Below are 22,626 nucleotides of genomic sequence, written 5' to 3' on the forward strand. Positions count from 1 at the left end.
CCAGATATCTAAGTAAATGTTTCTGGACAATTTGCTCTAAGACTGTTCCTGCTATGGAGGTCAGGGTTACTGGCCTGTAATTTCCTGATCCTCCTTTATCCCCCTTTTGTAGATAGGGACCATATTTTTCCCTTTTCCAATATAAAGGGACCACTCCCGTTTCCCATGACTTACTGAAGATTATGGCAAGCGGTACTATTATTTCCTCAGCTTTCTCTTTCAGGACTCTAGGGTGTAAATCTGGTCCTGGGGACTTGATTTACTTTACCTTGGCTAAGTGTTCTTCTATCAATTTTTTGCTTATTGTCAACTTGGATTTCTCCTGACTGTGTTTTCTATCATGATTATTGATGATGTTTGCATTCATTTTTGGGGAGAAGACAGATAAGAAATATGAATTTCCCCCATTAAAAATAAATCATGTCAATAAAGTCAAATATATGAAAATATAAAGTTAATTAACCCAATCGGTAAAGGACGTAGTGAGTGAGAAAATCTAATAGCCAGAATTACGGTCTTTCAGCTTCCACAACTCTGCAAAAAAGGAATAAGAGGAGATCAAAACATTGTGTCTACCTCAAAATGGAATCAGTAAACATATTGGTGACCTGGAGATCAATGTTTGCATATAGTGAAAATGTTAAAAAAAAACCCCAAACAATTGTGGAATTGTGTTTTTTTTTTTGCAATTTATGTGCACTTAGATTTTTTTTCTGCTTTACAGTATATCACATTGTGAAATTAATTATATTATTCAAAAGTACAACTCGTCCTCTATAAAACAAGCTCTCATATGGCTAGGTCTATGAAAAATAAAAAAAAGTATAGCTTTTATTAAAAGAAGAGGAAAACACAAAAATGCAAAAACAAAAATAGCCATGTCAGGAATGGGTTAAGTAATGGGACAGACAGACAATCATTTCTAATATTCAACGACTGCCTAATAACAGGGCCTGTACCACCGGGCTTGCACATAGCTAATGTGGTACCAATATTAAAAAAACATTTTGCAAAAAGCTGTAATATTTAACTTTTATCACATCAGGTTTTATCTTTACAGCTTTTTTTAATGCAATAAGCTTGATCAAGAGTAGCACTAGTGCTCTTCTATTGGCTACGAACATGCCGCCCTTGAGCGGGGGGGTAGAGGGCGACCTTTGCGAATGGCAACACTGTTTTTTGTCTAGGCTATTCAGTTACACGTGAGAAAGTGTGGTGAGAGGTTTTGTGCCGCTCTCTATAGTAAGGGCCGCTTTACACGCTGCGACATTGCTAGCATTTGCTGGCAATGTTGAGCGCGATAGCACCCGCTCCCATCGTACGTGTGGTGATCGCTGCCGTAGTGAACATTATCGCTACGGCAGCATCACACGCACATGCCTGTTCAGCGACGTCGCTGTGACTGCCGAACACTCCCTCCCACATAACATTCCGCCCACTTTCTTCCTTCCTCATTGCCGGTGGACGCAGGTAAGGGGAGGTTCCTCGTTCCTGCGGTGTCACATATAGCGATGTGTGATGCCGCAGGAATGACGAACAACATTGTACCTGCAGCTGCAACAATAATTGGGAATGGACCCCCATGTCACCGATTAGCGATTTTGAATGTTTTTGCAACGATTCAAAATCGCTCATAGGTGTCACACGCAAAGACATCGCTAACGTGGCTGAATGTGCATCACTAATTCCGTGACCCCAACGATATTGCTTTAGCAATGTTGTAGCGTGTAAAGCGGCCCTAAAACGTATTCTGAAAGTCTGTTTGAAAGGGGATAGATTTTAAACCACACAACAAAAATGGTTGTAGAACCAACCTAGAATAATTAGAGCCTGTATCAGGCTCCTACCATTATCAGAAATAGGACAAACAATCACAGTAGGAGAGTCCCCCACCGTGACTGATAGTAATGTAGGTGACAGAATTTTTTTTTTAAAATGTCACACAAATATGCACACCAAATTGTACTGCACTTTAATCTACAGTGCTCCAATTAATCACCAGGACCATTAACCAGGCCCTAGTGTAGTAATTAAAGAAAGAAAAAGTTGTCCAGTAGAGTAATTTAATCTTGAAAGGGGATAGAATTTATTTTTTATTTCCTTTCTTTCAGTTATTGTCTTTTCTCTGCTATTTTTTGTTGTAGGTGAATAAATAGTCCTTATTCCTTTTCTTATATCTGTGCCAGTTTCACCATTCACAGTTAAAAGACGAACACTAGCACATTTGTAGAGCAAATCTGTTTTGCATATTTCATAGCAAAACTTGATTAATCAAGATAGGTTTTGGGCCCCTCACAATGTGCAAGCCATGTCAAGAGTTTATGGATGTGGATGAAGGAAATACATGATAAGATATCATATGGTATACTTTTGTATAGTGAAACCATTAGGATATGACAAGACAAATAGATATAAAATAGAGTATCCGAGTATAGCTGTACATGCAGTGCCTCATTCAGCTGAAATCCCAGTGGCAGTTTTCCTTGATCTACCCTCTTTTCATGAACAGCAATATGGTTAAGAATAAGGTGACAGCAATGATGAAGATTTTGAAATTGAAAGACGTCTCAGTTAGTTAGATTTGACCAGCATGAGTTGAACAATTTGGCATGAGATATCGGAATATCAAATAAGGCTTCAGAAATCCTAGCATCAAGACTGCATGAAAAAAACACTTGAAAAAGGAGCAAACGTAGCCTACATTTGATCCAGAGAAGGTACATTTCTGCAATACTTTAGAAGTAATAGTGGTTTTGTGTATTGCCATAACAATACATGGTTTATTTGAGGAGATGGGAATTAAAAATCTATAATTCAACTAAATGGTGACTGTTCATCAATAGCTAAAACAGAGTTTAAAATGTGTATGTGCAATTTATTTGGTACTGTCCGGATTGGCTATTCGGTTTGTCTTTGTAAAGTATCTGTATAAGGAGAGTCATTGAGTTCTTGCAGTATCATAAATGCAATTATATCTTCTGTGTTAATCTTAAAATGGTATACTTACTTCTTGATCAGCAACAAGAAATATCCTTGTTTTCTGTGCATGTTTGTCTGCAGAGCTCGTGATAAACTTAGGGCTAGAGGAATTGGCCTTCAAGATCTGACTTCAAACCTGGTAATTTAAAAATTCCACGTGAGTCACTTGATAACAGAATTAACATTATATTCCCACCTCTGCACATAAAACTCGCTCTCATGAAGCAATTTGTTAACCCCATCACGACCTTGGAAATATCTGTATGTCCAAGGCTGTGTCTGTCCCATAATTGCGGACTCTTGCTGCGAGCATCCATTTTCCCCCGCACATGTCAGTTGGTCTGATCACCTGACATGTGCTGCTAACAGGCACAGGTGGATCGGAGATCCACCCATGCCTGTTAACTAATTAGATTGTTCTGTCAAACTGTGACAGCGATATCTATCATGCCCCGGAAGTGATTGTGCAGTTCCCTGCAATCATCAACGGCCCCGTGACACGATCAGATCAAGAGTTGCTGATGGACTGTCTTGATAGCCAGGAGTCAGCTGGCATTCACAGGACAACCTTTCTGCTGTACTCTGAGCAGCAGAAGTGATCAAACTGTACAGGCTTCAAATCCACTTAGGCGACTAATGAAGTTAATGAAAAGTCTTTAAAAAATGTTGTTTTTAAAAATATGAAAATATAGAAAAACATAAAAACATTACATTTAAAATCACCCCCCTTTTGCCCCATTGAAAATAATTTTATATATATATATATATATATATATATATATATATATATAGTATTCAACCCCTTGCAGATTTAGCAGGTTTGATAAGATGCAAATAAGTCAGAGCCTGCAAACTTCAAACAAGAGCAGGATTTATTCACAGATGAATAAATCTTACAAACCAACAAGTTATGTTGCTCGGTTAAATTTTAATAAATTTTCAATATAAAAGTGTGGGTCAATTATTATTCAATCCCTAGGTTTAATATTTTGTGGAATAACCCTTGTTTGCAATTACAGCTAATAATCGTCTTTTATAAGACCTGATCAAGCCGGCACAGGTCTCTGGAGCTATCTTGGCCCACTCCTCCATGCAGATCTTCTCCAAGTTATCTAGGTTCTTTGGGTGTCTCATGTGGACTTTAATCTTGAGCTCCTTCCACAAGTTTTCAATTGGGTTAAGGTCAGGAGACTGACTAGGCCACTGCAACACCTTGATTTTTTCCCTCTTGAACCAGGCCTTGGTTTTCTTGGCTGTGTGCTTTGGGTCATTGTCTTGTTGGAAGATGAAATGATGACCCATCTTAAGATCCTTGATGGAGGAGCGGAGGTTCTTGGCCAAAATCTCCAGGTAGGCCGTGGTATCCATGTTCCCATGGATGCGGACCAGATGGTCAGGCCCCTTGGCTGAGAAACAGCCCCACAGCATGATGCTGCCACCACCATGCTTGACTGTAGGGATGGTATTCTTGGGGTCGTATGCAGTGCCATCCAGTCTCCAAACGTCACGTGTGTGGTTGGCACCAAAGATCTCGATCTTGGTCTCATCAGACCGGGGAACCTTGAACCAGTCTGTCTCAGAGTCCTCCAAGTGATCATGAGCAAACTGTAGACGAGCCTTGACATGACGCTTTGAAAGTAAAGGTAATTTATGGGCTCGTCTGGAACGGAGACCATTGTGGTGGAGTACGTTACTTAAGGTATTGACTGAAACCAATGTCCCCACTGCCATGAGATCTTCCCGGAGCTCCTTCCTTGTTGTCCTTGGGTTAGCCTTGACTCTTCGGACAAGCCTGGCCTCGGCACGGGTGGAAACTTTCAAAGGCTGTCCAGGCCGTGGAAGTCTACCAGTAGTTCCATAAGCCTTCCACTTCTGGATGATGCTCCCAACAGTGGAGACAGGTAGGCCCAACTCCTTGGAAAGGGTTTTGTACCCCTTGCCAGCCTTGTGACCTTCCACGATCTTGTCTCTGATGGCCTTGGAATGCTCCTTTGTCTTTCCCATGTTGACCAAGTATGAGTGCTGTTCACAAGTTTGGGGAGGGTCTTAATTAGTCAGAAAAGGCTGGAAAAAGAGATAATTAATCCAAACATGTGAAGCTCATTGTTCTTTGTGCCTGAAATACTTCTTAATACTTTAGGGGAACCAAACAGAATTCTGGTGGTTTGAGGGGTTGAATAATAAATGACCCTCTGAATAAACTTTTCACAATTTAAAAAAAAAAATAAAAAAAGAAATAACATTCTTTTTTGCTGCAGTGCATTTCACACTTCCAGGCTGATCTACAGTCCAAATGTCACAATGCCAAGTTAATTCCGAATGTGTAAACCTGCTAAATTTGCAGGGGGTTGAATACTACTTGTAGGCACTGTATATATAATACACATATTTGGAATCAATATTTCCAAAAATGCCCAATCTATCAAAATATAAAATAAATTAACCTGATCGGTAAAGGGTATATATAGAGAGAACATTAAAACATTGCATTAACCCCTTCCCGACCTTTGACGCACCATATGCGTCATGAAACCTTGTGCCTTCCCGACCATTGGCGCACCGTATGCGTCATGGCGGGTTTCCGTTCCTGCAGCGCTGGTGACAGGGTTTACTGAAATGTCACCAGCGCTGCAGATACATAAGGACTTGTAGTTGAGCCCAGGGGGGGTGGCTTTGCCCCCCCCCATGGCTACGATCGCTCTGATTGGCTTTTGAAAGTGTCACTTTCACTTTCATATTCAATCAGAACGATTGTAACATTTCACCAATGAAACTTGGTGAAATACTACACTCCAGCCATGGCTGATGATACAATATCATCAGCCATTGGCTGGAGCAGGGAGAGCTCCGTGTAATGCCCTTCCCCATCTGATTGGAGGTAGCGTCCATGTGACGCTATCCCTCCAATCAGATGTGGAGGAGCGATGTGACCGGTGGGTGCCCTCCCCCTTTAGCTTCATCCTGACCGTGGACTGCGACGCTGAAGAGGAGGATCACCTGCTGCCGCTGCCTCCGCGATCTTCCGCCACCAATCATCATCCGGTAAGTTTTTCTCCCCTCTTTGCTGTCTTTCCCTTTCGTTTCTGTGCTGTCTTCCCCCTCTCTTCTGTGCTGTTCCGCGCTCCCCTCTGCTGTCTTCCATTCCCCCCCCGCTGTCTTCCGTTCCCCCCCCTGTTGTCCGATACCACCCCCACCCCAACCTCCGCTCCCCCCGACGTCTGATTCTACCCCCCCAACCCACACTGACCTCCACTGCCTTCCCCGACCTCCGCTTCCTGTGATCACTCTCCGCCGGTGTCCTGCTTCTGACACCCGGCTGGTGTGAGTGACTGCTGCTGCTAGTGATCAATCCCCCGCCCTGGTGATCACTGGGCAGCAGGGGGCTGATCACTGGGCAGCAGGGGGGCTGATCACGGGGCAGCAGGGGGACCGATCACTGGGCAGCAGGGGGCCGATCACTGGGCAGCAGTGGGCTGATCACCCGGACCCTCCTGCGCCCCTGTGATTGCGGCCCCCCTGCGCCCCTGCGATTGCGGCCCACCTGCGCCTCTGCGATTGCAGCCCACCTGCGCCCCTGCGATTGCGTCCCACCTGCGCCCCTGCGATTGCGTCCCACCTGAGTCCCTGCGACCTGCACCCCTGCGATCTGCGCCCCTTCGATCTGCGCCCCTGCAATCACCCCTGCGATCTGCGACCCTGCGATCTGTGCCCCTGCGGTCGCCCCACCTGCCCCCCTGCGATCTGCGCCCCTGCGATCTGCGCCCCTGTGATCTGCGCCCCACCTGTGCCCCTGCGATCTGCGCCCCACCTGCACCCCTGCGATCTGCGCCCCAGCGATCGCCCCACCTGCACCCCTGCGATCTGCGCCCCTGCGATCGCCCCACCTGTGCCACTGCGATCTGCGCCCCTGTGATCACCCCACCTGAGCCCCTGCGATCTGCGCCCCTGCGATCGCCCCACCTGCGCCTCTGTGATCTACGCCACTGCGATCTGCGCCCCTGCGATTGCGTCCCTCCTGCGCCCCTGCGATTGCGTCCCATCTGTGCCCCTGCGATTGCGTCCCCCTGCGATTGCGTCCCCCTGCGCCCCGGTAATTACGCCCCTGTGATTTTGCATCCCTGCGACTGCGCCCCTGTGATTATGCATCCCGGTAATTACACCCCTGCGATTGCGTCCCTGTGATTGCATCCCCCTGTGATTGCGTCCCCCTGCGCCCCGGTGATTGCGCCCCAGTGATTACGGCTCTTGCATCTCCTCAGCCCTCTCCTGCAGTAGAAAGTTTCACCAAACACTTGCACATACACACGCACACTAAAATAAAGTTTAGGGTTTGGGTTTTTTTTGAACACGCGCACACAAATGTCCTGCTCGTCCCTCCGTAACTGATAGTGAGGGAGAGGGTCCCACTTTTCTCTATTTATCCCACTCTTCCTCCTCCAGTGACACAGACTTGACGTCGCAGGACAAGAAATCATCCGGAGGCCGGGAGGAGAAGAGTCGGAGGCCGGGAGGAGAAGAGCCGGAGGCCGGGAGGAGAAGAAGTCGGAGGCCGGGAGGAGAAGAAGCCGGAGGCCGGGAGGAGAAGAAGCCGGATGCCGGGAGGAGAGCTGAAGGCCATGGAGGAAGACCCACAGTAAAGTGTGAGTAACCCCCAACCTAGCGCTAGTGCACTAAACCACACACACCAAACTGAAGTACATTACACCATACTAACCTGAAATACACTACGTCAGGTTGGTATGTGGTGTGGTATAGTGTACGTCAAGGTTGGTGTGTGTGTGTGTTGTAGTGTACATCAGGTAGTGTGTGTGTGTGTGTGTGTGGTGTATACTACACCACACATCAACCTGACACACACCAACCTGAGGTACACTACCCTATACCACACTGCACACCAACCTTACTAAGTGTATGTTAGGTTAGTGTGTGGACCATGTCAGGATGGTGTGTGAGGTGTATACTACACCACACATACCAACCTGACGTACACTACACCACACACACACATCAACCTGACCTACACTACACCACATACCAACTTGACATACACTACGTCAGGTCGGTATGTGGTGTAGTGTAGGTCAGGTTGATGTGGGTGTGTGTGGTGTAGTGTACATCAGGTTGGTATGTGTGGTGTAGTATACACCACACGCACCATCCTGACATACACCACACACCAACCTAACATACACTAAGTCAGGTTGGTGTGTGGTGTGGGGTGTAGTGTACGTCAGATTGATGTGTGTGGTAAAAACCACACACACCAACCTGATGTATACTAGACTACACACACACACCAACCTGACTTATAATACACTACACACACACACCAACCTGACGTACACTACATATTCTCCATACGCCACATGGTGTCCGTAAATAATTGGAGCTAATTTTCCATTCAAATTGTTAGCAGATACCATGTCGCGTATGGAGAGTCCCTGTGTGCCTACACATTGGAGCTCCCCCAAAAGTGACCCCCATTTTGGAAACTAGACCTCCCAAGGAACTTATCTAGATGCATAGTGAGTACTTTGAACCTCCAGGTGCTTCACAAATTGATCCGTAAAAATGAAAAAGTACTTTTTTTTTCACAAATTTTCTTTTAGCCTCAATTTTTTTCATTTACACATGGGCAACAGGATAAAATGGATCTTAAAATTTGTTGGGCAATTTCTCCTGAGTACATAGATAGCTCATATGTGGTCATTAACCACTGTTTGGGTGCACGGCAGGGCTCAGAAGGGAAGGAGCGCCATTTGACTTTTTGAATGGAAAATTAGCTCCAAAAGTCAAATAGCGCTCCTTGCCTTCCGAGCCTTACTGTGCACCCAAACACTTGATTTCCACCACATATGAGGTATCTGTGTACTCAGGAGAAATTGCACAATAAATTTTATGGTGTAATTTTTCCTGATACCCTTGTGAAAAAAAAGCTACCTGGTTGAAGTAACAATTTTGTGGTAAAAAAAAATATAAATATTTTCACGGCTCAATGTTATAAACTTTGTGAAGCCCCCAGGGGTTCAAAGGGCTCACTAAACCACAAAAAAAAATTCCATGATGGGTCTAGTTTCCAAAATGGGGTCACTTGTACAGGAGTTCCATTGTTTAGGTACCTCAGGGGGTCTCCAAACGCAACATGGCGTCCCCTTACGATTCCAGACAATTTTGCGTTTGAAAAGATAAATGGCGCTTCTTGCCTTCCGAGCCCTGCCGTGCACCCAAACATTTGATTTCCACCACATATGAGGTATCTGCGTACTCAGGAGAAATTGCACAATAAATTTTATGGTGTAATTTTTCCTGATACCCTTGTTAAATGCTACATTTTATGGCTAAAGTAACATTTTTGTGTAAAAAAAGTAAATTTTCATTTTTTCCTTCCACATTGCTTTGATTCTTGTGAAGCACCTAAAGGGGTAATAAACTTCTTGGATGTGGTTTTGAGTAGCCTGAGCGGTACAATTTTTAGAATGGGGTAACTTTTGGGTATTTTTGGGTATTTTCTAGGCCTCTCAAAGTCGCTTCAAATGTGATGTGGTTCCTAAAAAAAGTTTTTTGTAAATTTTGTTGGAAAAATGAGAAATTGCTGATGAACTTTGACCCCTTCTAACTTCCTAACAAAAAACAAAATTTGTTTTGAAAATTGCGCTGGTGTAAAGTAGACACGTGGGACATTTTATTTAGTAACTATTTTGTGACATATTTCTCAGATTTACGGGCATAAAATTTCAAATTTTGAAAATTGTGCAATTTTCTAAATTTTCGCCAAATTTCCGAAATTTTCAAAAATGAACGCAAAAAATATCGGCCTAAATCTACCACTTTCATGAAGTACAATATGTCACAAAAAACAATGTCAGAATCGCCAGGATCCGTTGAAGCATTCCAGAGTTATAACCTCATAAAGGGACACTGGTCAGAATTGCGCAAAATGGCGAGGTCAGTAAGGTCAAAATAGGCTGGGGGCTGAAATAAAAGGCGATCAAAACATTGTATCCAAAAAATGGTATAATTAAAAACATCAGCTCAAGATGCAAAATTAAGCCATTACTCAACCCTAGATCCTGAAAAAAGAAAATGTTACGGGTCTCGAAAAATGGTGACACAAGTGCAATTATTTTTGGGGACAATTTTCAGAATTTTTTTTCACGACTTAGATAAGATTAAAACTATACATGTTTAGTAATTACGAACTCATACTGACCTGGGGAATCATTTTGTCAGGCTAGTTTTAGCATATCTTGAACAGTACAACCCTTCCTGCTAAAAAAACAAGCCCAAAAATGGCTATTTTGAAAGAAAAATAAAAAGTTATGCCACTTGGAAGAAAGAAAGGTAAAACCAAAAATAGAAAATTGCAAGGTCGTGAAGAGGTTAAAGTTTGGTCAACTGAAGAAGAATGTTTCAACTATCTTATGTTGACATTTCCTAGCCTGTCATTTGAAAAAGCAAAAGCTGGTGTTTGATGATCAACATATATTCGGCAGCTTAGAAAGAATGAACATTTCATTTGGTCAGTGTCAGACCTCTAAAAGAATGCTTAGCTATCATTCAAAGACATTTTAAAATTCTTTCTTGGAAATATGTGAGCAAACAATTACACCAAAATCCGGAGATATGACGATAAATCATGATATTCAAGTATGTCAGGAAGCCCTCTCCTGGTGTCACCCCCCCTTTCCTTCACACAACTGGTTTAGCAACAAATCCCATGGCCATCTCCTGTGATATGGAGATGAGGTGGTGTGGGAACAATGGACACAGGATGACTCCCTGCCGTCACCCTGTAACAAGAGTTGTATCTCATTAGCAAGGCTATGGAACTAGCTAGACAGAACGACTCCAGTAAAAAATGGTTCATATCTCGCAAGCCATATTTCCGATAAATACGGCAACCATAAAAATGGTGTTTTCGCATGCGGACGATGCTGGCACACCTTTTTTATGGGAGCGGGAGCTTGGGAAATGCCCCAGGCGTGATATCAGCCAATGGGGAACTGGCAGACAGGTCATGAGTCCCCTCGTTCTGTAGCTAAATTCATAACTGTCACAATGAGAGTGTTGGCGTCCGCCTACGACGCTCCCAGGCAAAGTTATGGCCCCTATTCCATGTTGGGATATTGTCCATAACTCAAGCCAGGGGTGGAGCAGTGCTCCCTCTGAGGTCACTAAGGTAGGAGGGGACCTGGATTTGCCCAGGTTGATAACCCTACTTCGGCCATTTTCCAGTGTTCTTTTCGCTGGGGGCACGTGTAGGAAACATCTGTGGGAAGGATCCTAGAAACCTGGGTACAGCGCCCCCCTGTGGCCAGACGCAACAAGGTAACTGCTGGAACTGTGTATGCCTGTTTGTAACCCATGCTTTGATTGTAACTGTACTCTGACATATGTATATTCTGTAGATTCCCTATTGTATATATTGTAGTTTCTAGTGTGCTTTAGGCTGATTAAATTATATAATTAATCTTGGGCTGTTCTGTTATCTCGATCTTGAATCCCACGTCTGTGTGTTCGGCTAATAGTTACCGTAAATCGGTTGGTGGCAGCGAATTGTGCCAAGGATTATTGTGGGGAGGCCAGTGAGATTCGGGGAGATTTTATATATTCCGCCCGCGGAGGTCGGGGGAATATATACCTTACTCTCACCGGGGACCCTCCAATAATCGGCATAAGTAGTATAGCGGCCTCCTGGCTTATGGTCGGGCAATTCCATAATTGGCCTGACTATAAGAGGGGCGCTAGAGAGCGCGTCACGTGCTCTGTCTGTCGGTCGGGAGGTATAAAGGAGGGGTGACCCCCACTTGTTACCCCCCGATTGTGACGTACTGGTAGCCAGCGCGGGGGGATTTCTGAGTGACCCCCCCGGTGGTTTGTGACATATTGGTGGCATAGCGGTGGGATCGAGATAATAGTGTGTGTGAGTGTGAGACCCATACTCCCAGACACTAAAGACTGCCTGCAGCAGCTGTGGCTGCTGGGGTCTTCAGACCAGCTCAACACTAGAGTGTCAGAGTGCAGATACTGTAAGGTGTGTGGAGGCATCAGGTGTCAGTTCTGTGTCAGTGACCAAAAGTCTGCAAGAATGGCTGATGGCACCAGGAGCAGAGCTATGCAACTGGCCAATGCTAAGGCAGGAGCCGAAGAGAGGGAGGACGGTGCTGTGGACAGCAATGAGGAGGTTGCCCACGAGTCCTCCAGGAGCTCGACGCCAGAAAACCGTTCTGCCGAGGACATTGCGCAACCTGGCACTGCTGGACAAGATGAGGAGGAGCTCACCCAAGGTTCCTCAACGAGCCAGATGCCAGCCCTCCGCTCTGAAAGGGACAGTGAATCGCCTAGCTCTGCAGCGTGCCGCAGATCACCACGTGCCATTCCACCGAGCCTGGGAGGCTCGGATAGCCTTCTTCAAATGGCTATGGCCCTTCTCCAGGCTGGAGACCAGAAGGGCTACAAGGAACTCCTGGCAGAGCGCAGGGCAGAGCGGCAGGCAGCGCGTGACGCTGAGGCTGCGGAGCGGCACGCAGAGCGTGAGGCTGCGGAGCGAGAGCGGCAGGCAGCGCGTGAAGAGCGAGAGCGACAGGCAGACCGGGACTACCAGCTGCAGCTAGCTCAGCTCCGGCCCTCATCAGCCACATGTGACCTTCGAGACACCAAACTTCCAAAGGTCCGTGTTGAGGACTTCCCAGTGCTGGAGAAGGATGGAGACTTGGACTCTTTCTTGACTGCTTTTGAACGGACTTGCTTGCAGCACCATCTGGACAAGGACCAGTGGGCCAAATACCTGACCCCCCGTTTAAGGGGTAAGGCCCTGGATATCCTTGGGGACTTGCCTGCTGAGGCAGATCAGGGCTACGACACCATCAAGCGGGCCCTGATCCAACAGTACAACCTCACTCCAGAGTCCTACCGCAAGAAGTTCCGGAGCCTACAGAAGGGACCAAAGGACTCCTGGGCTGACCACCGGCGGGCACTTGCCCGAGCTGCCGACCACTGGACCCAAGGCCTGCAGCTTTCCACCGGACCGGAGATCCTGGACTTGTTCATCACGGAGCAACTCTTGTGGAACTGCCCTGAGGATCTCCGCCAGTTCATCCGAGACCAGAAGCCAAAGGGGTCCACGGCTACAGCTGCCCTTGCCGATGACTACACCAACAACCGGGCCCCTGAGGCCAGGAGAGCGGCCACCAGCAGCACCTGGAGAGGGGGTAAGATGAATTCTGCGACTGCCCCACCTGCCCCTAGACTGCAGGGGGTGTCCCCCTCAACTCCCCTCTCCAGGCCCGTGGCGGAACCAAGACGGTGCCACCAGTGCAACCTACCTGGACACTTCAAGGCCATGTGCCCTCAGCGTCCCAAGGCCCCGCCTCCGTCCCCGTCCCAAGGGCCGCCCAAGGTGTATTGTGTGGGTGGGGGTGGTGGTAGGTCCCTGGACAGCTTCCAACCTGTCACCGTCGGCCGGTCTGTGACCATAGGACTGCGAGACAGCGCCTCGGAGGTGACTCTGGTGCGGCCTGAGATGGTGTCCCCCCAAGACTTGATCCCTGGAAAAACCCTCGCTGTCTCCGGGATTGGAGGCACTGACCCGGCGCTGCCTGTTGCTGACATTTATGTGGACTGGAGCGCAGGGCGGGGGGTGAGGGAGGTGGGGGTAACTGATCGGATCCCTGCAAACGTGCTACTTGGGACAGATTTGGGGCAGATAACCTCCCAGTTTGGGCCCCCCCCAAGGGCTGAACCTTCAGCCAGTACTGACATGACTCCTGACAATGTTAATGTGTTATCTATGAATGATGTAAGGGAGGAGGGAGTGAACTCTGATATTTCTGCTTGCACAGACACCATAGACACACACGCAGCTGCAGCTGTGACAGGAGGGGAGGGGGTCAGAGAAAGGTGTGACAATGCCTCTACAAGTAACCAGCCTGTGAGCTGGGATCTGTTGCCCTCTGCAGGGATAAGCAGAGAGCAGGGTGCTGCAGGGGGAGGACCAGTGTGTGGGGTGGGGGCTACCACAGCAAATGTGGGGTCCCCAGAGATTTCACAGCGGGGTTCTGTTGCTGCAGGAGGGGAACAGGCAGGTGAGATTGGGGCCGGTCCAGGAGCGGAAGTGCTCCCAGGTAAGATCTCGGTGCATGGTTCCCCCACAACCGGGGTGTCAGGAAGCCAGGTAGGTCTGCCTGAACCGGCGACTTGGTCAGGAACGGAGGAGGAGCAGGCACGACCCACGGTCGCAGCGGCTGTGGCCGCTGTCACCCGCAGTGGGAGTGCTGGAAGCCAAGGGGCCTCCCGGAGGTCCGATAGCTCTTCCCCTTCTGACCAAGTGGCAGCCGAGTCAGGTGGAGGCCAGGACACAGGTCCCGGGGTACTGACTGAAGATGTGACAGTCTCGTCGATTCTGGCCACATCTAGTCAGGGGTTTCAGGCAGCGTTAGAAGCTGACGACAGCCTGAAAGCTCTTAAGGAGCAGGCGGCACAGCCTCCCTCGGACTCGGACCCGGAGCGAGTGGTCTGGGACCAAGGACGGCTGTACCGGGCCACGGTCCAGCAGGGTTCACCGGAGGCGTGGCCCAGGGACCGACAGTTGGTGGTACCCTATCCGTTCCGGACGGAGTTGTTGCGGATCGCACATGAGATTCCGATGGCCGGACACCTAGGGATCGCTAAGACCAAGGCCAGGTTAAACCAGCATTTCTACTGGCCAAAAATGGGGGCCGATGTGGCTGCCTACTGCCGTTCGTGGGAAACCTGTCAGAGAGTGGGGAAGGCGGGGCCACGCCCCAAAGCCCCACTGGTATCTCTGCCAATCATCGATGAGCCTTTCAGGAGGGTGGCTGTGGATCTGGTCGGCCCGCTGGCCATCCCCAGCAGCTCCGGGAAACGCTTCATACTGACGGTAGTGGAATATGCCACCCGGTACCCAGAAGCAGTGGCCTTGTCGTCCATTCGGGCTGACAAGGTGGCCACCGCATTGCTGGAGATTTTCTCCCGAGTGGGTTTTCCCCAGGAAATGCTCACTGACCAGGGGACCCAATTCATGTCCCAGCTGATGGAGGCCCTCTGTAAGCAAGTCCAGGTGCGACATCTGGTGGCCAGCCCGTACCATCCACAGACTAATGGCCTGTGCGAGCGGTTCAATGGCACCTTAAAGCAGATGCTTAAGATGTTGGTCGACTCCCATGGGCGTGACTGGGAGCGGTATCTCCCACACCTGTTATTTGCTTACCGGGAGGTTCCACAGGCCTCAACAGGATTCTCACCGTTTGAGCTCCTGTACGGGCGACGTGTGCGGGGCCCCCTGGCTCTGGTGAAAGAGGCTTGGGAAGGGGATTTGGCCACCCCTGGAGTGTCGGTTATCGAGTATGTCATGCGCTTCCGGGACAAAATGCAGGCCTTGACGCAACTGGTACACGACAATATGGCTCAAGCCCAGGCCGATCAGAAGCGTTGGTACGACCAGAACGCTTGTGAGAGGACCTACCAAGTGGGTCAAAAGGTGTGGGTACTGGTCCCCGTACCACAGGACAAGCTTCAGGCAGCCTGGGAAGGCCCATACCTCGTGTACCAGCAGCTCAACCCTGTAACGTACCTGGTCACCCTGGACCCTGCCCGTGGAAGGCGGAAGCCCTTCCATGTGAACATGATGAAGGCACATCATGAGCGGGAGGCATGTGTGCTCCCCGTGTGCAACCTGCCCGAGGAGGGAGAAGCGGAAACCCTCTTGGATATGCTAGCCCAGGTTAGGGCAGGCGGATCCATTGAGGATGTGGAGGTTGGCCACCAGCTCTTGGAAGACCAACGGTCCCAGCTGTGGGCCACCCTCCTCCCCTTCCGGGGGTTGTTTACCAACCAGCCCGGAAGGACTGACTTGGCTGTCCATCACGTGGACACTGGGGATCATCCCCCGATCCGGCGTTCAGCATATCGGGTCTCCCTGGAGGTGCAGCAACACATGCGCCAGGAGATTGACGAGATGCTGAAGCTGGGGGTGATCCAGGCATCCAACAGCGCTTGGGCCTCGCCTGTAGTCCTCGTCCCTAAGAAGGACCGAACCACTCGGTTCTGCGTGGACTACAGGGGGCTCAATGCGGTCACGGTCGCCGATGCGTACCCAATGCCCCGCATCGATGACCTGCTCGATCAGTTGGCCGGGGCTCAGTACCTGACCATCATGGATCTGAGCCGGGGATATTGGCAGATCCCCCTGACTCGCAAGGCCAGGGAACGCTCTGCCTTTATTACCCCATTTGGACTGTACGAGTCCACGGTGATGCCATTCGGGATGAGGAATGCCCCTGCCACTTTCCAGCGGATGGTCAACACCCTGCTCAAGGGACTTGAAGGGTACGCGGCCGCGTACCTGGATGACATTGCCGTCTTCAGTCCCACCTGGGAGGACCACCTAGAGCATCTAGTACAGGTGCTCAGGCGGATCCACCGGGCAGGTTTGACCATCAAGCCGGGAAAGTGTCAGCTGGCCATGAGCGAGGTCCAGTACCTCGGTCACCGGGTAGGTGGGAGAACACTGAAGCCCGAGCCTGAGAAAGTGGAAGCCATCGCATCCTGGCCCACCCCCAGGACCAAGAAGCAGGTGATGTCCTTCTTGGGGACCGCTGGGTACTATAGGAGGTTTGTTCCATGCTATAGTAGCCTGGCAAAGCCCTTGACGGACCTCACCAAGAAGAAGCTGCCCTCTGCAGTCGATTGGACAATGGACTGCGAGACAGCCTTCCGGGCCCTAAAGGACGCCCTGTCCAGCCCGCCCGTGCTACAGGCAGCCGACTTCACGCGGCCGTTTGTAGTACAGACCGACGCCAGTGACTTCGGCCTCGGTGCGGTGCTCAGCCAGGTGGACTCTGCGAGCCAAGAGCACCCAGTCTTGTACCTGAGCGGAAGCTGTTACCGAGGGAAGTGGCCTATTCCACAATGGAGAAGGAGTGCCTGGCCATAGTGTGGGCCCTGCAGAGTCTGCAACCCTATCTATACGGGCGCCACTTCATCGTGGAGACGGACCACAATCCCCTCAGCTGGTTGCACACCGTCTCTGGGACGAATGGGCGATTGTTGCGATGGAGCCTTGCGCTCCAGCAATACAACTTCACCATTCGCCACAAAAGGGGCCGTGACCACGGTAACGCAGACGGGCTGTCCCGACAAGGAGAGGTCGCGGACGGGCGCACGGGGGAACACCGGAGTGTGCTGCCCCCTAGCGCCCTCAAAAGGGGGGAGGTGTGAGGTAAATCCGGAGATATGACGATAAATCATGATATTCAAGTATGTCAGGAAGCCCTCTCCTGGTGTCACCCCCCCTTTCCTTCACACAACTGGTTTAGCAACAAATCCCATGGCCATCTCCTGTGATATGGAGATGAGGTGGTGTGGGAACAATGGACACAGGATGACTCCCTGCCGTCACCCTGTAACAAGAGTTGTATCTCATTAGCAAGGCTATGGAACTAGCTAGACAGAACGACTCCAGTAAAAAATGGTTCATATCTCGCAAGCCATATTTCCGATAAATACGGCAACCATAAAAATGGTGTTTTCGCATGCGGACGATGCTGGCACACCTTTTTTATGGGAGCGGGAGCTTGGGAAATGCCCCAGGCGTGATATCAGCCAATGGGGAACTGGCAGACAGGTCATGAGTCCCCTCGTTCTGTAGCTAAATTCATAACTGTCACAATGAGAGTGTTGGCGTCCGCCTACGACGCTCCCAGGCAAAGTTATGGCCCCTATTCCATGTTGGGATATTGTCCATAACTCAAGCCAGGGGTGGAGCAGTGCTCCCTCTGAGGTCACTAAGGTAGGAGGGGACCTGGATTTGCCCAGGTTGATAACCCTACTTCGGCCATTTTCCAGTGTTCTTTTCGCTGGGGGCACGTGTAGGAAACATCTGTGGGAAGGATCCTAGAAACCTGGGTACAGCGCCCCCCTGTGGCCAGACGCAACAAGGTAACTGCTGGAACTGTGTATGCCTGTTTGTAACCCATGCTTTGATTGTAACTGTACTCTGACATATGTATATTCTGTAGATTCCCTATTGTATATATTGTAGTTTCTAGTGTGCTTTAGGCTGATTAAATTATATAATTAATCTTGGGCTGTTCTGTTATCTCGATCTTGAATCCCACGTCTGTGTGTTCGGCTAATAGTTACCGTAAATCGGTTGGTGGCAGCGAATTGTGCCAAGGATTATTGTGGGGAGGCCAGTGAGATTCGGGGAGATTTTATATATTCCGCCCGCGGAGGTCGGGGGAATATATACCTTACTCTCACCGGGGACCCTTCAATAATCGGCATAAGTAGTATAGCGGCCTCCTGGCTTATGGTCGGGCAATTCCATAATTGGCCTGACTATAAGAGGGGCGCTAGAGAGCGCGTCACGTGCTCTGTCTGTCGGTCGGGAGGTATAAAGGAGGGGTGACCCCCACTTGTTACCCCCCGATTGTGACGTACTGGTAGCCAGCGCGGGGGGATTTCTGAGTGACCCCCCCGGTGGTTTGTGACAGTTACGGGTCTCGAAAAATGGTGACACAAGTGCAATTATTTTTGGGGACAATTTTCAGAATTTTTTTTCACGACTTAGATAAGATTAAAACTATACATGTTTAGTAATTACGAACTCATACTGACCTGGGGAATCATTTTGTCAGGCTAGTTTTAGCATATCTTGAACAGTACAACCCTTCCTGCTAAAAAAACAAGCCCAAAAATGGCTATTTTGAAAGAAAAATAAAAAGTTATGCCACTTGGAAGAAAGAAAGGTAAAACCAAAAATAGAAAATTGCAAGGTCGTGAAGAGGTTAAAGTTTGGTCAACTGAAGAAGAATGTTTCAACTATCTTATGTTGACATTTCCTAGCCTGTCATTTGAAAAAGCAAAAGCTGGTGTTTGATGATCAACATATATTCGGCAGCTTAGAAAGAATGAACATTTCATTTGGTCAGTGTCAGACCTCTAAAAGAATGCTTAGCTATCATTCAAAGACATTTTAAAATTCTTTCTTGGAAATATGTGAGCAAACAATTACACCAAAATTGTGCAGAAACTCTTAAAAAGCTACAAAATGCTTGATTGCAATAAGAGCATGGTACTGAAAGAGCTTCTTAATTTATCAGTGCTCCCTAATTTGTCTAAGGCCCCCTTCACACGTCCGTGAAAAACACGTGCGTTTTTTGTTGTCCGTTTTTCTTGTCCGTGTTACGTTTTTACATCCGTTTTTAAGTTCCGTGTGATATCCGTGTTGCATCCGTGATTCCGTATTTTACTTCCGTTTGTACGTTTTTTACCTCCGTGTGTGATCCGTGCCACTAGCGTTTCCGATCCGTTTTTTGATTGCGTTTTGCTGTGGTTAGTCATCACATTAATTTGTTAATGTGTTACTGCTGGCAGTAATTGACTTTTCACTACCTTTTGGATAAATGAATGCTGTGAGTGGTTTTTTTTTTCCTTTTGACATAGTGGTGTGTGATTTTTAGTTGAGAATGTCCATATCAAATGAGGCTCTGCTTTTTCTGGCATGGATGGTTTCTAGACGATTTGGTGTAAGGCGATTTATGATTCCTTCAGCAGAAATGTCTCAAAGAAGAATGTGGGTGCATCCAATTGTTCAAATGCGTCAAACTCATGGACATTTCCATTGTCTATATGGTGAATTAAGGCGATATCCTGAAAAATTTCAGGCATATTGCCGATTAACAGTTGATATGTTTGATACAATCTTGGACACTCTCAGGCCTCATCTCCAACTCCAGGACACAAACATGCGCCAATGTATCTCACCTGAACAAAGATTGCTTGTTACATTAAGGTGGGTTTTTTTTAAACATTTTGTATTAAAATAATGTTTTTACTTTATAATGTTTAAATATATATCATTAGACTAAAATATACATCATAAAATTATTATTTATGATTCTATTTTATGGATTAACATTCAACGTTTCTTTAAAATGTTTAAAAAAAATAACGGTCCTTTTTTTTTCATTTGGGATACACTTACACAATCTTTAGGTTTCTGGCTACAGGCATGTCATATGGAGCTCTACATTTCGACTTCCTCCTTGGTACGTCAACCATCTGTGGAATTGTCCGTCTGACTTGTGATGCCTTATGGTTACATCTTAAAAATCAAGTAATGCCACAACCAACTTGCGAAAAATGGCTTCAAATAGCCCATGGATTTCATGAAGTCACTAAATTTCCACACTGTATTGGGGCATTGGATGGTAAACACATTAGGGTTCGGAAGCCACCAAATTCAGGATCTAGATATTTTAATTTTCACAAATTTTTTTCAGTTGTAATATTAGCATTAGTTGACACTAATTATAAATTTATTTATGTAGATATTGGTGCGTATGGGAGTGCTTCCGATGCACGGATTTTTCGCTCAACTAGATTGGCCAGACGTATGATTTCAATGGACTTAAATTTACCTACTCCATCACCACTGCCTGGTACTTCTGGACCAACAGTACCTTTTGTGATGGTTGCAGATGAGGGTTTTGCCTTATCACCACATGTAATGAGACCTTTTCCTCGGCGTGGAATTGATGATTTAAAAAGCCAATTCAATAGTCGTTTAAAAACAGCCCGTAGTTATGTAGAATGTTCTTTTGGTATTTTAGCCTCCAAATGGCGCATATATCAAACAACAATACAGCTAAACCCAACAAATGTGCAATCAGTAATCAAAGCTACATTAGTTTTACATAATTTTTGTAGAATTCATGAGGAAAATGTCCTGTTAGACCCTTTGAACTCCCATTATGTAGCTAATTTTTCAAATGTTCAAATGGAGAATACCCAACCAGTTTTGTCTGGTTTGCAAATAAGAAATAATTATATGCGTTATTTTGTTGATCATTAATTTTTGTTTTCGAATTTTTATTGCAAAAAACCATATGTGTTTAAAAATTAATAAATATGTTCAAAATGTTTAATAAAAATAAGGTATGTCATCAATACATATTTTTCTTTCAGTCAAATATGATAATAAACTTGTTTATTATTTAAATTTGGATAGCCAAAAAAAATTTTTTTATTGCTTATGCATAATATATATTGTATTTGTATTCATAAATTTTCAAGATATTAATCTAATTTTGAAAATTAAAGCACAAAAATGTCATGAAAAAAAACTCTTTATTGATACATGTCCTGAATTATTGAAATGAAAGTCTTTAAAAAATGAACACAATTTTGATATTTGTTGATATACAATCATAGAACATAAACATGTAATTTTACAAAAAAAAAAGTGTTATTTCCACACAAATTCTTCACATAAAAAAAAAAAAAAAACCACTCGCAGAACAAAGTTAGCCTTTTTTTCAATTAGTATGCACACACATAATGGTCAACAACATTTCTTAGCTACATCATTTACCATATTGACTAATTTGTGTTCAACATATTTTTATAAATGGTAAAGTAAAAAAAAAAAATATACCCTTTATATCAAAATGAAATTTTTAATACATAATATTATTTTGCATATTATGTGGCAATAATACAAATAATTTACACCTTTAGTTTCCAATTATTTATATTTATATTATTAGAATGTAATTTTAGGAAATGTTGTGTCTAGTAACATTTTTTTTTTTTTTTTTTTTTTAAATCAAATTTAAAAAAAAAAAAAACTAATCAATTAAGTCCTCTAGACTTTCAACTGTATCCTGTGCTGATGGAATATTAGAATCATGTTCTGAGATTGCTTGGACAATTAATGTACTGGTATTAGTTTTAGTGGCGCATGTTGGTATATTGGGTTCCTGAGTAGCTGTAGTTTGTAAAATGTTTGATGAAGATGCATACATGGCTTGTGGGATAGCTTGTGAAAACATTAGTGGCTGCTGCATTTGTGGCTGATGTGAGTATGATATATTTGTTGGATAATGTTGAGCTTGTAGAAACGGTTGATTGGCATTTTGGGCAAAAATGACAGATTGTGGGTATGTTTGTAATTGGCTAACTGGCTGTGTTGTTTGAAAGGTAGAGGTATTGATGAAATTTTGGCCTTGTGATGGTTGTTGTATGTAATTTATTGGGATATTTTGACTTGGATGTTGAGACATCTGAGTCATCATGTTGTTGATTTGTCCTGACACTATATTTGGAATGGTTGTGATAGGTCTATTAATGATGTTGGTTGTGTCAATATTTTGGGCAGTTTGGTGGGCAATGTTGGTTACAACTGATGATGATGTCTGGTTTGTCATATGTTGGGTTATGTTGGGTAATGAAGCATCAATATTAGAAGCATTGTAGTTTGTCCTCCACTGTTCGATTGTTAATAGTACGTGGTTTGGCAATGGGCGTGTTTGGCAAGCAGAGATTAAAGTGAGTATGGCTGCCCTTAATCGTTCCTGGTGTTCGGAATCAACTTTGGCCAAACATGGTGCTAGTGAGCGACAGAATCTTTCTATGTCATTTTCCGGCAATAAGGAATTCATAATTGACATGACTCTTGTGTCAATAATTTCTGGCAGTGATCTTAAGTCTTCAGGACGTCTTATCCGACGTGCCCGATATGTGTTGGTTTGAAAACGTTGCCCAGAATTAGATTGAGATGATGGTTGGACATTAACAGATGAAGATTGTGTTTGGGTTTGTGTTGGATTTGTTATTGTCTCA

The 22,626-nt window shown here is 46.3% G+C and overlaps 1 protein-coding gene across 1 annotated transcript; it reads left to right on the forward strand.

Moving 5' to 3' along the window:
- The first annotated feature begins 19,469 nt into the window (after positions 1 to 19,469).
- Positions 19,470 to 20,857, forward strand: LOC142254476 (uncharacterized). The gene is made up of 2 exons (XM_075325582.1): positions 19,470 to 19,795; positions 19,999 to 20,857. The coding sequence occupies exons 1-2, from the start codon at positions 19,470 to 19,472 to the stop codon at positions 20,855 to 20,857; spliced, it is 1,185 nt and encodes a 394-aa protein (XP_075181697.1).
- Positions 20,858 to 22,626: the final 1,769 nt, after the last annotated feature.

Source organism: Anomaloglossus baeobatrachus, chromosome 1 (assembly GCF_048569485.1).
Source record: "Anomaloglossus baeobatrachus isolate aAnoBae1 chromosome 1, aAnoBae1.hap1, whole genome shotgun sequence".
Classification (NCBI taxonomy): domain Eukaryota; kingdom Metazoa; phylum Chordata; class Amphibia; order Anura; family Aromobatidae; genus Anomaloglossus; species Anomaloglossus baeobatrachus.